The 18,070-nt window shown below is 39.2% G+C and overlaps 1 protein-coding gene and 1 long non-coding RNA gene across 6 annotated transcripts in view; one reads left to right on the top strand and one right to left on the bottom strand.

The window, feature by feature from the left end:
• The window catches only part of kif26ba (kinesin family member 26Ba), a 72,333-nt gene that overhangs the window by 22,474 nt on the left and 31,789 nt on the right, over positions 1-18,070 (bottom strand). For all 5 annotated transcript variants that reach the window (XM_088296649.1, XM_088296653.1, XM_088296650.1 and 2 more), the window contains exons 4-5: positions 13,998-14,161; positions 8,067-8,277 (exon numbers count right to left, since the gene is read on the bottom strand). In XM_088296649.1, the coding sequence (XP_088152775.1) occupies positions 8,067-8,277; positions 13,998-14,161 (375 nt within the window). The remainder of the gene's footprint in view (positions 1-8,066; positions 8,278-13,997; positions 14,162-18,070) is intronic.
• The window catches only part of LOC148337399 (uncharacterized), a 31,680-nt gene continuing 27,554 nt past the window's right edge, over positions 13,945-18,070 (top strand). The window contains exons 1-2 of the long non-coding RNA XR_015843226.1: positions 13,945-14,067; positions 16,560-16,723. This is a non-coding gene — a long non-coding RNA (uncharacterized LOC148337399). The remainder of the gene's footprint in view (positions 14,068-16,559; positions 16,724-18,070) is intronic.

The following is an 18,070-nucleotide window of genomic DNA, read 5'->3' as shown; positions in this document are numbered from 1 at the left end:
CAGGCTTTCCTTTGGTTGCATCATTAAATGACCATGGGCCATTTAAGAGAGCTGGTTCAATAAACTGTGTGTGAATGCCTATAAGTGTGTACGTGAGTGTGTGTTTGAGTCTCCCTCACATGAAAATAATTATCAATTTAAATATGAGGCTTCACACTCACCTGTGAAACAATAAATATGCAACCTTGGTGACCAAGGTGAACCGAGCAGAGGCTCAGTGCCAGGTCAACATTTTGCATGTCACGCACGCACGCACACTGTAACATACTCCAGCACACACATGGATTCCACATGCCCTCTCGTGACCCCAATAAAAGAGCCCATCACATCAGTGAGAGCCTGGGGGAAGGATTTTACTGTTGCACGCTTTACAAGGCGTAACTCATAAAATCTTCCCTCCTCTTGAGAGCTTTTTTCCTTCTCTTGTCTGAGAGTGAGTGAGTAAATAAGTGGTGGATACGGTCCACGAGGCCTCGGCGTGTCAGTTCCTTCACGTAGTGGGGAAAACCAGTCCTTGTTTAAAAGAATCAAAAACATGAACCCGGAAGATCAAGCCCCACTCAGCAGCCACAAAATTAGGCACACATCCATAATCTAATGAAATCCAATACAAGCACGAAAATCGAAAATGCTGCCTTTACTCAGATAATGAGAAAGGCATGCTGGGCAATGTATTCCACTGGGCATTTTTCTTTAATTAAGGGAGACATATAGTGTAATTTTGCACATATCAAAACAGCTCCCAGGTGTCTGCACACACTTTTGTCAAAATACTGCGAGAATTAAGAATTACAGCTCACTTATCACTCACTTTAAATAGCCCAGTTTTTAGGTTACTGCTCACCCTCCCCCCTCTGCTGCGGGGTGTGCCAACAATGGTACAACTTTTTGCATTATCAAGCGTCAGAACCAGAGCAGGAGGATACACTGAATGGTCAGTTTGGAACTTTGGTAGATGTAGTTTTTAAAGTGGCTGTGTTGGCTAAGCTTGTGGCTGATCCAATTCCCGATCGTGAACACTGCAGTTTCACTTGTCTTCGAGCTTGACATGATATAAATCGAATCAAATAAAAATCTGATTGAGAAACACTGTAAAGTGGAGGGATTATTTTGTGACATTGCAATCATGCCAGAATTACATGACGGTATACAAATACTGTTCATTGGTTGTGTACGTTCCAACTTGATGGTTACTCTGCAGGCACTCTTGAGATCCAAATATAACTTTATGCGACATTTTTCAATATGTGCCCTTTGAGTCATGTCAAAATTACTTAATCACAGAAATGTGTCAAAGGACTGGTTGTGTAGTAACGCTACATCCAAATCTTGCTAGCAGTTTTCACAATATAAACGTTACTAGCATAGATAGAAATAGCATCATAAAAACGCAAACCTAGCAAGTGTATGCAAGACAGCAAATTTGCCGTTCTTTTGCGTCTTTTCACTGACATGAAATCAAGTAGATGATTATGAATCCGTTGGTTCCCCCCGTTGTATACCGTAACAATCCATCTAATTGGTGACCAACGCACCAAATGGTCCTGAGACTTTACCAGAGTGAGGTAAAGTTATGCTTGCGTGTGTGTTTTGAAACCTTACACTATTCTCAAAGGATTCTTGGCCTACTTCCACATCGGTATGGATCGATACAGCATGTGGGAGGGCCAAGAGCCAAAGTCAATTTCATGTCGGCACACTTTGTTGAGAAGCGAGCACAATGCTAATGGACTCTTTGTTGTGGTTATTGAAAAAAGAGGAGAGCAGGTGAAAGAACAACACTTGCTCAAAATGGACATTCCCTCCATCTTTCCCATGTGTCATCTCTTTTTCACAGCACTCTGAACTAATGGCTTCCACAGTTATTTATTTGATAGGTTTACCTATCAAGCCCTGTTGCAAATGCTGAATAGGCACAATACAAATGAACTTTTGAAAGGCATGCGTTGCGGATGGGCAATTGTATTTTTGAAATCATTTTTTTGAATTAACTTAATGAAAGTAGTCCTGACCCGTGATAAAACAATGTCACTCGTGAGCTTTAAAACATCCTTCCATTTTGTTTAAAGAAAAAAAAAAGATAAGCACTGTACCCAGTTGCACGCATTTAAAATCAAACTGAGCATGCAAACTATGCATCATTTAATTTATATTTATTAATTTAATATAATTTAAACTTGAATTGTTTTACCTTTAGATTACTTATATATTATATAATATTTGTGAGTTTATGGAGCCGAAACTAGCTAACTACTACACTTGATGGCACATTAATGTGAAATTTTATTTAATTTTTTTCAGTTTTACAGGGTGGCAAGGGGTGGCAGTTGCCACGCCCAACCAAAGTTTTGCCACCACAATGGACACCCCATTGAATTTATCAATACTAAATTAATTATTTTGTTATAAATGTTGCTTATATTGTTTCCATAGTGTCTATAAATGTTTTATTAAGCAGTTTATAATTCACTCCCACACTTGACTCAAAAATTAAATGTTATCTTGTATAACTTCATCAGGAGGGTATAGGCGGCATAAAGTGCTCAGTAGCTCACAGTTATTGCCTGCGTATTATCACGGTACTTTCTTACAAGAGCAGGTTCATGAGATCTGAATGTGTAATCTTGGTTGGAAAAGTCTTGGATGATTATATTCATATTCTTCCTTTTATGCAACAATACACATGAAGTGATGCCTTAAACCACTTTGAGGAAGTAACTTCCGCTGAATGTGATAAACAATCCTGAAAAGATGGGGAAAAAAAATGTGTGACACTTTTTTGCCACCATGCGAGACTATTATTGGCTAGAAAATCAATAGGTGGCTGACACGCTTCCTTAATTGGCTCTGAGGAACTGCAGTGATACGGTCCTATGACACAAGCATCATATTAAGTTCCTTAAGTAAACTCTCATTTTAGAAATTCATCCCAGCTCTGCAGATTAATTTTTTTTGTTTTTTTTTAATTTATTTATTTCCCATTGGATAGCACGTGACTCCACAATCCATGCTTATTATTGTTTGGAACATATCATTTCATAAGCGTATGTTAGCTAGCACCTTGACTTTCTGATGTTGCTTTTCATTTATGTATTTTTTTTCATCTATTCTTTAGTTGATTCGTTACAGTTAATTAGTTAGTTTGTTAAGTACAGCAAGATTAAAAATCTCAATTTTTTACAAGGTATGTCAGAAAAGTTTCAGGAATGGCATCACAAAAAACTAATTTTAAATCCAAACTCCAAATTTAGTCTTTTGAAGTAATTCTCATGAAGTCTAAGGCATCTTCCTCGCCTTATCTTCTACGCCTTCATTCATTTTTAGACAAATTCTTCAGACATCTTGCACATCTCTGTCATGATGGCCATCTTGATGTCATTCATGTCTTCAAATCCCATAATCTGGGGGTCAGAGGAAAAATATCCCACGGAATCAGATTGGCCGAGTAGAGTATCAGCCAGGAACTGTCAGATGCTCAGTGGTGAAGAAGCCATGAGTTGCTCTGCCATGGATGTTACCTCTTCTCACGCACTGAATGAAGCAAATGCTACAAGATCTCTTTGGAAATGCGCTGGCCCACACTTAAGTGGAAACTACGTAGTTTGTAATACGGATTTGAAATATATCTTTTATGACGCCAGTGCAGGATTTTTTTTTTCTCTCATACCTAGTAAATTTTTAAAATGCATATTAAAAAAAATCTGTCAATCATTATGGTTTCATATGTGTATCAATATGGAAAAATGTGATAAAATCATCACTAGATTTGTTTTTTAATGAAAAAAAAAATCTACGCAAATGACACAAGTATCAGTCTGATGTTGTCTGATGTTTGTGTGTTTGTGTGCGCGCGTGTCAATAACGTGCTCCACCGCTGTCAGCACCGAGTACATGAATATTTCATCTACAAGGTGGAACACAGCAGTCTCAAAACAGACTCACTCATTCATTTACAGGCATGAGAGCGCACACATAGATCATGCACACACACACACACTTTGCTGACTGAGAGGGATCACCACTGCTATTAAAAATTGATTAGCTGTCATAGTATCATCTTCGCCCCAAGGTCAAGACTCAAGCCGCTTGTGCATGCAAAATGTGAAGTGCATACATGAGATGGGATGGAAAAAAAAAGTGTTTCTGTCCTCTAGTCATTGAAAACATTGAGAAATGGAGATGAGCATGGATGAAAGGATGAGAGCTTGAGGATAAGAATCAAGAAGTTTAACCCTTCAACCCCCCCGCCCCTCCTCCTCCTTTTAAATCTCCTTCCACTATAACTGATTTTTATATTCGTATTTCTCCTGGACCAGCTTGTTCTTTATTTGTATAAAATAACCGTCTGATATGAATATTCAAACTCATTAGGCAAACTCATTCTGTCCATGGGACGTAATTAGTATTTGGTGTCAAATGAAGATTATGTCATGCTTTGATTTACAGTTGGGAATATAGGGAAAGATGAACATCAGTGGACATCAGGACCTACAATAATTTCACAAAGATAATGCTCAGTTTATGCTAATATATTGACCCTTTCATGTGGCAAAATATTTTTTAAAAAAAGCTTACGACGCAGTAAACCACCAATTCAACCGTTTTCTATACTGCTTCTAATTAGGCGAATGAATGATAGGATGGAGTAGCCAGAAAGCATGTAAACCCCACAAAGGGAGGACCTGAGTCGAGATTTGAACCCTCACAACTGTGGGGCAGATGTGCTAACCACAAATCCACCATATATATATATATATATATATATATATATATATATATATATATATATATATATATATATATATATATATATATATATATCATTTTATTAATTTTTTTATTATTATAATTTATTTAATTTTTTTTGCATAACATGATGACAGTCACTTTGCAATGTAATCATTTTGTATAACTTAATTTCCTTGACTGATACACAGGTGCCCCTTGTGCTCCTCACTGAGAGGCTCCCAGCTGTTTGTTTTAATTACGGTGAAGTGAGGAGGCACCTACGACCTATACGACATCATGGACCGTAACAATACCACAAGGGAAGGTGAGATACGCACGCCGGTCAGGAGAGTCCTCCAAGGGATTCGGATTAATTTGACATCTCCGGACGGACGCAGGCTTCATCTCCTTGTGACATACATGCATGTGCGCACGCCCACACACATGACCAACGCAGGCTGATTTCCCCCCGACTTTAACTGTGACGTCTCAATCTGTTTTCTGCCATAGTAAAATCGGGCCTGCAAACTAAGCCTGTCGCGCAAAATGTATCTTGTAGTTTTTTATTGGGAGATTTGCTGCTCGTTGAACATCTTTCATTGTACAATGTAATCCCATGAAATGTGGCACTGCAAGGTGCAGGGTTGTCGGGTGTGCATGTGTGCAAATGCCATTGCAGGAGGGGGAGCCGACCCCCACAGTTGATGACATTTTTCCTGGAGAAATGTCACCCCGGTCATTTTCGTGTGTACGCGCGTGTATATTTGATTAGCTCTCGGCGAGATCTGATTGATTTTGTATCACACAAGCTTGTTATGTTGCGAAACAGCGGGATATGGCGCTCGCTGAGATTCACTACAATTTTAAATTCTACATCAGAGCTATAACGTCTTATCCAGAGCACACAATATTTGAGAATAACCACAAGCAGACATTGACGATTATCATTTGAATCAAAGTCGGGGTGGATTGAGCACAACTATGTCAAAGACAAACACAAATAAGGCTCAACAGAGAGATGCGACTGAACTGACATGAGTGGTTGACCATTAGCAACTAATTTAGTTCCACCTCAAAAGTTGAAATGCAGCTGAATGGCCTTGCAATGTTGCAGATGTAACTACTGATCAAAAATGTCCTTTTTGATGCTTTATACGTCACTATCATTTCATACTTTCTGATTCTGATATTACCTGTGGCTAAAAAGTAAAGTGTTGAGAGTCTCTGTTGCCAAAATTTGATAATGCAGTCAAAGAACGGGAAGATGATTGCTAAAAGCATCTCAAATATCCTCACGTTGAATGCATTGTCATTTAAATGTCACATGACTACCAAGTCAATTTTATCAATAATTGTTGTTTGAATTTTCATTGACAATGACAGTTATTGTACACCTTGCGCAACAGTGAACATTATTTATTTTTTGTTTTAAATCCACTTTAAAAAAAAAATACATCCTTTGTCTTTTGGTGATCTTGGTTTGACTGGCCGTTGTTACGTCCCCGCCGCATGTTTTTTGTTTTTTGTTTTTTGTTTTCCCAGGTACTTTGGTTTCCATCCTAAAGACATGCTTCAACTTTATTGAAGACTCTAAATTGTCCATCAATGTGAATTTGAACGTGAGTAGTGAGTGTGTATGGTTGTTTGTCTACGTGTGTTCTGCGATTGGCTCTCACATTAAGTCAGCTCAAACTCAGACAAAATTGTAATTGGGAAAGTTGGAATAGAAAATAGATGGGATGCATGGATGGATTATTGTGATAACTAGAAAGAAGCAATAAGCAGAGCCAGTTTGGTTGAATTGCGAGGCAACGAGACAGAACGTGTGTGTGTGTGTAAGTACGTGTCTTCCTGATAACTGAGAAGACATCTGTCACTTCCATATGGAGATGAACTCAAATGGAGGCTCAAAAGTGAGCATTAATTGATTGCACGAAAGGAGGGAGCTCTTCATTTGACATTTCAAAGGTCATTTTCAAACCTCATTTTGCTTACAGACATCAGGGTGACGTAACGACAATTAAATAAACCACGCCGGTGCTGGGATCTGCAAGACTCTCTTGTTGAGATCAAACAATGGGTGACATTTTGCTTCTGAACCCTGAGAATGACATTGAGACGGTCGTTAAAGCATTAATTAGTCATTTGTTGTTTTGATTCCTAGCCATACGGATATGAAGGAGAAAGTTGCTGTGAGATAAAAGATTCTGGGCCATGATGCTTTGAGAAAACCTTGCAGAAGTGGAGCATGAGTAAGTAAGGCGTGTTTGCTTCCATTTTCGTTTTGTGGCGCTTGAGTGTGCTTCGACATGGCGGGGACGTGCTCTCTGTGTCTCTGTATCATAATAGACAGCGTCTGTTTCACGTCTAGTTTTATCAAACATTTTCATTTTGTCGTGTCGACACTCAAAACGCACTTACACACGTGGAACAGTCAGTGAGGCCAAAACTGTGGAGGGGGGGAGGGGCACTAAAAACTCATTACATGGACAATCGATATTGCACACATTTCAGCAGCGTGAATGCCCCCAACCGCATCCACGGCACGTACACGTACACACACACACACACCCCCACACACACGCCCACACACATTTCATCAAGCGCTGGCTAGGATGATAGATTACTTTTGTCAGCTTGAGATGTGTTACCGTGGTAACCATTACACATAATATTTTTGGTCAGATACGGCACAGGTGACACGGAAGAAAAGTATCCAGTTTAAGGACAGTATTGTGAAACATTTTGCTACGAACGTGTCATTGAAACTTGTAGTAGCAATACTATAACCAGGTAAAGTTTGCCTTTTTCAAAACTTTTTTTTTAATAATCAATGCATAGATAAATACAGGTATACTTATTATAATGTATAAAAGAAAAAAAAACTTTTCTATTCCTATAAAATAAAAATATAACGTAATTCAAGAAGAACCAATTCATGAATGTTGAATAATTTAAAGCGGACACTTTTTCTTGGTATTTAAAATTCCTTACTTTCATCAAAATACCCCAATCATCAAGAATTATTTTGCATTTGATGGGTGGGCAAGCACTGAGTCTGAAATATTTGTGTAAGAATGATAAAAATCAAGCCCTTTAAAATAAAAGACGCAGACATGTTTTTATTTTTTTTTTTTCTACAACCCAAATTTCCAAAATGATTTTACTGTACATTTTGGCTCACGCTTAAATATGAAACTGGCGTGTAAAAATAATATAAAAGAATTATAATCATAATGACAAATGTGCAAAAATGAAAACAAGTTTTAAAATGATAGTTCATGTAAAATATTTGTATTCATATTTAGTTTTAGTGAAAGATAATCATCATCTCTTACCTTTCCTAGACCAGGTGTGTCTTTGATCTTATTGGCCGCACGGAGAAGGCAGGGCGGGGCCGGGGGCGGGGCTGCCAGAAGGGCGGAGCTGAAATTGGTGGGGAACAATTGACCGTCGCATGTTGGCGAGGATGATGTCACGGGCAGCTGCACGGTCGCGGCAGCCTTCAATTTCTTCTTCTTGGAAGTTAGATTCAGTTTTTGTGCAGCTCTGACGGGGAAACAAACGCATGAAAGGCGACAGATGTTAGTGATGTCGACTCATTCAAGCCATAATTGATGTTTTCAGTAGATGAAGTTCTGCTTGCTAACATGAATCTACAATGGCATCCTTAAAGTTGGACGGAAATGCTAATTGCAGACTGGAGCTACACACACACACGCACACACACCGTTGTTTACATAAGTAGCAACATCTGGATGGGGAGTGGCTCATTTGCTTACTTGTTGCTCAATTCCCTGCAGCGTTTTGCTCAAAGGGAGCCACTAAAAATGATATTTACATTTCTGCTGCATCTATTCGTCTCCTTTGTTCTCTCTTTTTAAAGTTCCACTTCTAAATCCCTCCTTCTTCCCCGACATCATTTTTTAGCTATTTGACTATTTCTCCCAAACAGAATACAATGGGATTTTATTTTAAAGGCAGCACAGTGGTGACCATATTTGCATCAGAATTCTAAAGTTCTGATTTGCAGCTCGGGTCTTCTATGTGGAGTTTGGATGTTCGACCCGTGCTGGCAGTCGTTTCCCCTAAAAATTCCGGCTTCCTCACATATTCTAAATTATCCGGTGTGAATGTGCTTGTGAATGGTTTCCTGTCTGTTTTGTGTCCTGCAACTGGTGGGCGACCAATCTGGGGGTGTACCCCACCTCTCGTCAAATGTCAGCTTGAATAGGCGGCAGCTCAACTGCAGCGCTACTAAGAATCACATTAAAAAATGGATGAACAAATTTAACAAATTACTAATTATACATGTATAAATATATTTAAAAAACTAAATTAAATTAGGGCTTCACAATAGTGGAAAAATGTGCTTTGCATTTTTTTTTATATTGGAATTATGATTAATTATTGTCATATTTAACATATATCTTAAGAAATGACAGTATTATCTAATGAAAGAAATATAATAAAAAAACATGCAGCAAAAGTGCAGCCCTAATTTATCGATCATTTTATTTCACAATATTTCTTTACAAATTGCATTAACTAAATGAAATAAATCTTTTTCATGCGCGGCCGAGGGGGGAGATTGAGACTGTTAATGAAAAAAAATGAGTAAGTCATTTGTGAATTGGTGGTGGTTGATTAATTTACAAAAGGCTGAATATGAACATTATTATGGAGTAATTGTGCTTTTGAAGCTGTCTGTGTCGCTGTCCTGCGATTTGTCATTCTTCAGACATATTAACGTGAGGGGAGAGCGAGCGAGAGGACCTCCTGGCCTCACGGACGCTCGGTCAAAGAGCTATATCTCACTCCATTGGCTTTCAATTAAGTGCAGCGGGTTACTGAGATAAGCGCAAGGTAGAAGAGATGGCCAAGTGGCTCTAGTGTGGAAATAATGGAGAGAAAGAAGCAACGGAACCAGAAATCTGGAATGGAAATTGAATGTGGGCCATTTGACGCATTATTTTCTTCAAGAACATTTGGAAGGTGCATCATTTCATTCGCAAAAAGTCTGTCCACAAATATGCAACCAAAATTAACATATTGCGGTATAGAATGTTTCTAAGCATGATATGATGATGTCTTTTTCAAAGCCTATCTGCTGGGATTAGTCAGATTTAACGGTTGTAATTCCTGAAATAATTTACATAATTATATATAAAATGAGGGCAGCACGGTGCTCGACTGGTTACCACGTTGGCCTCACAGTGCGGAGGTCGTGGGTTCGATTCCGGCTCCGGCCTTCCTGTGTGGACTTTGCATCTTCTCCCCGTACCTGCATGGGTTTCCTCCCAAATTCCAAAAACATGCATGTCAGGTTGATTGAACACTCTAAATTGCCCCTAGGTATGACATTTTGATGTTTTCTATTGAATGAACTGCTGCACTAAAATGATCGACATGCAGTCACAGAACTGTTCATTCCCTTTCACGTCGGGGCATCACTTACCTATAATCGCCTTGTCAAATCCATCAGTTTGACAAATAGTCATAAGACATTCTATGAGTGTGTGTGTGTATAAGTGTTCTGCCCACATCTATTCTACATCTAATTGGCAGCGTTTAATGACAAGAGCCCTGGGATTTGGCTGAGTGGATCTATTCCAATCTAACTCTAAAATGAAGGGCACTTGTTTTCTATCCATCGACTGCCTCCCCACATCCATCAGCACCTCCTCTCTCAGCCGGCCTCCATCCTTTTTCATAGACAACCCTCCATCCGCCATTCCCTTTATTCATTCCTCCACTCGTCTCCATCCTTCACTTCTCGGCTGCCCCCCCCCCCCTTCTCGCTTCAATCCCTCTCACATCGCAATCAACCACCAGATCTGCCCCTGCATTTTAATCCTCTCTCCCCAATTATTCTTTATCCTCTTGTGGCGCTCTCGTCTCTCCTCCCCTCAGTGACTCTCGCACCTTCCGTGCAACCATGTCTTCAAAATTATTAAACGAAATTGCAAGTACACTCTGGCAAATGCAAAAAAGTGAGGACTATATTGTGGGTTTATATATCGCAGCAGAGTATCGCATTACCCCGATGCTATGTGTAAACGCCTCTAAGGGGAAGGCTCTCGCAAATATACCATTACCCAAGTAGGACTGAAACGATGTCATCGTACAACTTGAATAATTCATTTTATCCATTTTCTGAACTTATCATCCTCACTTCAGGGTTGCGTAAAAAAAAAAAAAAGTCAAAGCAAAATCTCAACCAGAGATTATTTTTCACATACAAATTAATATTAGTGTCGACTCACGCCATCATCTGACATAAGATGGCATGATGAGCATGAACCAGGAGGAAATTGTGCATAAAAGACAGAGAATGTCCTAATTTCGACATCATTTCACACTTAAAAAAGGTAATAACAAAGTTAAAGCCACACATGCTCAAAGTCACAGATATTTTAGTCTGAAAAAAATGAATCAAATAAAATTCTGTCAAAAATTCCAATTGGAAATGGTAGCATGAATTTTGTGTCACATTGTTCGATTTTTCACATACTATTTGTGACGTGCGTGGGAGGTACATGTTTTTTGGTACAGCTCTTGTATAGGTTCTTATTATTGTGTGCACTTGATCACAGATTAGGACGTTGACTAACTAAAAGCCATTTCTAGATTTTCCATCTTCAACATTGTGTGTGTGATTCACGACTAAATTCACAACGAAGAGTCATTTAACTATTAAAGCGGCATGAGCCTCCCCCTCACTCTTAGCTGTTCTCTTTTCCAAAATAACAACACCTTTCCAATTCTCCAAGTCTCTTGGGACCAATTCATTTACTCCAGTACCTCCGGCTATGCATGCACACCGACCACACAAATCCCCAAAGAAGCAATCGCCAGAGCATGCAGTATAAAATTCCTGCACTGATAGAAACTCCCTTCCCCCAGTAGGAACGCACACACACACACACACGCACACACACCTAGCATTTACAGCATGTCTCCATCTTTTTACCCAACGTCCCCAGAGGGCCACTGCAGCGCGCGGGGGGTGGAAACGACAGAGCGCCACCACGGTGTAAGAGTGACATACTGTATTCACGGAGCCATTGGCACTAATGAAAGATATTAGTCATACACGCATTAACGGCGGCATGGAGGATGGAAGAGGTCAGTGTGGAGTCAGGAGGATTGTGAGAGGCACTTAGAAGGAAGAAAAGAACCAAGGAATGAGAAAAAGAGAAATGAATGAAGGCAGGACAATGGCATTGAGCAAGGAAATGGACATTGGGATTTAGCATGTGTGTGTGTGAGCGCGTGTGAGGGGGTGTGTGTGGGGGGGTGTGTGTGTGAGTGAGTGTGTCTAATAGGGGTGTCTGCATGCAGTCCACGTCTAAGGGTAAAGAGCATGGCCGCCATGGGATTTAGCAGGCCTGCATGGCTGCATCGAGCGTACGAAACCAGCAAAAAGGACTGCGTAAACACTTTTGTGTTCACAATTAGCCTTGTGACCAATTTTTGGCACGCTACTTCTAAAATGTAATTTATTACATATGACTAGTTAATTGCATGTGAAAGTAATACGTTTCTTTACAATGATATTGTCTTTGTAGAGTTACTCAAGTTTAAGTTACATTCAAGTTACTTTTTTTTTTAAATCACTGATTTGTTTATTATGATTTTATTTATGATTTAAAAAGTAAAATGCAGATTTTTCTTCCATCCTGTCGCGAGTTAACTTGGAATGAGGATATTGAACTTTATAGTGTGGGCTGTAATAGAAATATTTGTAGCAATAAGATTTTGTTTTTAATGTAACTGATATTTTGTCCTGTAAATAAATAATTCCAGACTGTATATCAGGCGTGGGCAAACTACGGTCCGGGGGCCACGTGCGGTCCATTAAATGTTTTAATCCGGCCCGCCGAGTTAAAAAAAAATTAAATGAATAAACCATGTTAATGTTTGATTTTCTAAATACTGTGATGTGTCAAAGACAGATATTTTGTTGTAATGCTTTTGTTCATTTTCATTTAAAATTAAAAAAATTTTCTCTGATGCGATCAGGTTACCAAAATACTCCATCCATCTCCTGGTCTGGCCCCTCTGTCAAATTTTAGAACCCATTGTGGCCCACCAATCCAAAGATTTTTCCATCCCCTGCTATAAGTGATGGATGAAGAATAATTCATAACTGGTTTAACAAAACAAGTATGTAGATGCATGGATTTAAAGATAGGGCATGTGTAATAAAAGAAAAAAAATATGTATTTGTGAATTTTCTTTTTCTTAAAAAAAAAAATCTAAATAATGCATAGTTCAGTTAATCGTAATTTTCTTTACTACATGGAGAAAAAGGTTCGAGGTGAATTGAACAAAAATAATTGAAATAATAAATAGACCCAAATTTGAAACTGTAATAATATTACAAAAATATTAAGAGTAATATTATATTACTTTGTTACTACCGAAATGTAATATTATACATTACAGTCACGCGTTACCCCCAACACTGCTTTTGACACACACATGCACATAGAGGTGTCTGATGTGCGAAGCAAATGCAATATATTCGTGAAGGTCACATTTGGAACAAAGCAACCACTTTGTCCCGTTTGACGTCTTAAAGAGAACCCGTCACAATATACACAATCCAATTATACGACAACAAAGAGAAGCCAAATACACAACACCACACATGACACCTGCGCGCATTACGCCAACCGCAGTCCATGTTGTTTCGCCGTCGATGCTGATGCTTGTCAGTGAGCCCAAAGAAAGCTTGTTGGGCCTGGTCGGAATGTCAGCCAGATGTGTCTGACCGTGCGTGCGTTCGTGTAAAAGGGCCTGGTTTCCTCCCAGTTCAAAGGTGACAGAAGGAAAACGAAGAAAGACAGCATGATTGCGTGTTTATGTGAGTTCCGCTTGAATTTACAAGCTGCTCATGACACTTTGAGGGTTAAGAAGGTTACACTGAAGGAGCATGTCAGTAATATATAGACTGGAGAAAAAAAGGACAATAAACACGAGAGTGCCCTTTAGCTGTATTTATAGAAGTACTATATTTGTATTGCTCGCTCAATGTGAAATTCAACGTTGCCTGGGCTGCTTTGATGACATAATCTCAGACTTTGTTACCATTTATTATTTAGTGTTCATTTGGAGCTTCCCATCCTTAGTCATCAATTATTTATCTTCAACAGTCTTATCTTATTGGCCGAGTGTCACGTTCAACCGCCATTTTGCATGACATTTCAGAAATTCTTCACTTTTCTGTGGCTTTTTGTTGGGGGTTTTGTGATGCATCTTACCTTGCAAAAAAGGAGGCAGCAGACGAAGCGGCGGTCTGAGATGTGGTGGTGGTCGCCGAAATGTGCGAGGGTGAGTTGGTGTGTGAAGGGGAGTGCGTGTTGTAGCGGTTCAGGGCAGCCTCGGTCAAACCTTCTCGGGACGCCTCTGACACCATCTGGGAGATCTAATTCAGAGACAACAGAGAAATTAAGGATGATCACAACCATTTATTCAATTGTGTTCTTAAACTTGGAAATTAGATTAGAAATGAAGAAACCAGGAAAACCAATAACTCTTCTGGCAGACCAGCAATTTTCTAACGAATCATTTCATCAAATGTTGGTGGTTCATTTGTTCCCTTGAATGTTTTATTTTCCCTGTTATTTATATAGTAGTCATGTCACAACGCTGTTTCCAAGGCAACATGGGAAATGGGAGAGTTGATTATTATAATTATTTTATTTATTTTTTTTTTTTTACTTTTGAGCAAAAAAATAAGCTCAGCCCCGTGTGAGAGCAGTGAAGTCAACTCACATGACAGCATCAGTTTGCAAAATAGCAAACATTTGTAGCTGTACCTTCAAAAAGTCCGTTTAACATAATGCTAACAAAAAACGCCATAAATGTTGACAATGACACGACTTTGTGACATGGCGTTAAGATTTGTCAAACAACAGATATTTGAATACAAACAATGGAGCAACACATGTAGACGTTCATTATAACACACAGGCATATATATTCTTTATCCTTTGTCGTAAATTACGATCATGACTGCATCTTACTGAGTCACATGTGAAATTCCTCTTCGTGTGTGTCTTGTCTGTAATATCCGGCTCCCAGGTGGCCACGGGGCGCTCACAAGGAGCAATATCCATTTAAATGTGCTAAAACCAGTTTCGCTATTGACATTCTATTTAATTACGTTATTACGGTAAATCTCAATAAATAGTTTTTATTGTAAAACACATTAAACAAACAATTTTAGCTTTGTGAGGCTAGAACAAATTAATGGCAAGTCCATTCATTTCAATGGGAAACATGAAGTGTTTTATAATGCCAATTTTTTCAAATACAAAATACAAATCTTAAAATATATTCAAGTCAGTTGCTATAAGATGCTGCCAGATTGGTATAATGTGTGTGTGTGTTTTCTGTTGGAAGAATAGATATGTATTATTGATTATTGTGCTTCCATTGCTTTAATAAAAGACTATATTTTATTACCGTGGGCAGATAGTTTTACATGTCCACCTGTGAATCTGTAAGTGTGTTGTGTGTGCGTGCGTGTGTGTGTGTGTGTGTGGGTGTGTGTGCACATATTTATTGCAAAAAGGTTCACAGGGTCCAAAGATGCAGCTTGCTGTCTTGATAAATCACCTCTAGCAAATGAGATGCCTCTATAGTTTATTCCACACTCCTCTGTGCATTGATGCCCATTTCCAGTCGCTCGCTGAGCTTTCCAGTACTGCATTATTAAAGCTGTGGTGACCACTTATTAGAAAACGGCTCGAGCAGGCTATGCGGAAGGCGAACCAGCAAAGTCTATTCATCTTTGTCGAGGGAGAAGGATGACATTTTCAGTCGTGTGCTAATACTGTATTGATTTTCATATGTATGAGTATGATATTGCGCAAATTGGGTCCATGTGTAGCGAATGCCCCCCTGCACTCCAGTTTAGCAACAGCATCGTAAAATGTTTGTTCACAGTAACAGATGTGCACAAATGACGTTACGTTACATTTACATGATGCTTGAGCTTGAAAAGATTGAGACAAATTTTGAGTTAGTCATCTTTTAACTAGCGCGGGAAAAAAGAGACTTTAGGAAATTGTATTAAAAGATCATTATAGCTTAATATCATGTTACCTTATTTCAGATAAAACTGAAATTGTGCAAATGTACCTAAAGTTGTGAGTGGGCATTGGATTTGATGAATGTGACAACATTGCAAGGAACAGGTCAAAAAGAGGACAAAAAAAATCATTCTTTTTCGATCAACCCTCCTCTTCCTCTGTTATTTTCTTCTCTTTGATTAAAAAATAATATATATATATATGTAATGCAGGGTAAAACTGCTCTCGTTCATCTTCATGATGAGCCGACCTCCATTTCCAAAACATTCACCTTCCTCATCTGTCTCTCTTAACTTTATTTTATCCTCCAACTTATTTCCAAACGCAGGCCCTGTGGCCAAAGCAAAAAAAATAAAATAAAATACAGCCTGAAATTTAGGATTAAGGGTAATGCATCTTTTTGTGCGTGTGGTGGTGTCTGCTATTATCCGGAGAACAGATGACCTGGCTTACCTGTAAACCAATCGAACAGCTTTATTGCAGGAGAGTAAAAGCAGAGGAGATGCATTGAAAAAGTAGGACTATGAAACAGGATGTTTGTTGTGCATTGGAGAAAATTCACAATGAAAAGAAGTGTGAAGAGTGCACAAAAAACAAGACAAAGCGACAGATGAAAAAAAATATTTATAAAAAGAAAAAAAAAAAAGCAAACAATTCGCCAGTGTAGGTCAAGCAAATTTCATTGGTAATTATGTGATTGATTGATTTTTTTTTTTTCTTTTGAAGGCACATGGGGGATGGACCGCTTTAAAAGGACGAGGACCGACGGGGACGGAGGATGGTGGTGTTTTACTCTCGCCGCGTCCCCCCAATTCGGGAGCACAGAGCGCTGACCAATCAGTGAGCTAAAATTCCAAGCTGCCTCCCGAGTTCAGCACCAAGAACAGGAAGTGAATATATGTATTAAGGTGACTTTTTTTTAATTAAAATTATTTTTAAAAAATTAAAAAGAAACACAGGGTCCACAAGCTGTAGCGTAATAAATATTTGATAATAATAACAACACACACACACACAAAACCTTTTTTTTCTCCCCCTTTATCCCTTACAGTCAACTCTTTGAAATCTCTTCTGGACTTCCATAACTCAGACTTGTTACCATTTTTGGTGGCATTGTTTGACAAGTTAGGCAATTCAAATTTGAAACTTAAGTCATTTGGTTGAAACAGGATTCTCGCGAGACACCACGAGGAAGGAAATATACCCTGTCACCTCATCATGTTTTTCTCAAAACCCGCCGTAAAGAGAGAGAAAGCTGGAAATGAGCACAGACAATTTCAGGAAAAGTGGGAGATGGAATATTTGTTTGTCGAGCGCAGGGGGCACCCTGACGTGTTTTATATTTTCAGAGAAAGATGCAATACGCCAGGAATAGAACATCAGACATCATGACTCAACTAGACATGCTGAGGAATATGCAAAATAGCAGGGAGATGCGGAAAAGAGGACTGAGTCGCCAATCTTAAAACACGTCAACTGAGTTGACAAGACATTTTCAAGAACGCGAGTAAAGAGAGCGATGCGGCGGTCGAAGCTAACTACGTGAAGGCGGAGTTTAGTAAGAAGTACATGTTACAACTTGGACAGTGCTGTCTGTCATGATGAAATATATTAGACATATCATCGTATAGATTCAGAGGCTTAACGCACTGACAGTGTCACGCCCCTGACGGGCGGAAACGGAGTAAGTATACAACGATATGGTCTGCTTCACTGAATTGCATTGGCTCAGTGATGATGTCTTGAAGAGGAAGTGAAAGTCTTCATGAAGAAGGACAGGGTCACTGTTGTTGTGCTAAACCAGGTGTGGGCAAACTACAGCCCGGGGGCCACGTGCGGCCCGTTAAACATTTAATCCGGCCCGCCGATCTAGAAAAAAATTAAATGAATAAACCTTGTTAATGTTTTATTTTCTAAATATTGTGGGTTTTCAAAGACATATTTATTGTTGTAATGCTTTTGTTCACTTTCATTTAAAATTAAATCTTTTTTTTTTTTTTCTCCGATGCGGTGAGGTGACCTAAACACTCCATCCATCTGCTCCTGGTCCGGCCCCTCTGTCCAATTTTAGAACCCATTGTGGCCCGCCAATCAAAAAGTTTGCCCACCCCTGCTCTAGAGACACTTCAGCAGTAGGTTGAGTTGGAGAAGGACGGTGACGGAGGGCGATTATTTTAGGAATAAGGACGGAGGGACGATGACGGAAGGGTGCCCAGGTGGTGGACGGGCAAAGGACT

This window comes from Idiotropiscis lumnitzeri, chromosome 5 (assembly GCF_059441095.1).
Source record: "Idiotropiscis lumnitzeri isolate Australia: NSW breed Sydney's pygmy pipehorse chromosome 5, RoL_Ilum_1.0, whole genome shotgun sequence".
NCBI lineage: Eukaryota > Metazoa > Chordata > Actinopteri > Syngnathiformes > Syngnathidae > Idiotropiscis > Idiotropiscis lumnitzeri.
Note: the sequence above shows the minus strand (reverse complement) of the source record. Positions and strands in the feature narration are given on the sequence as shown.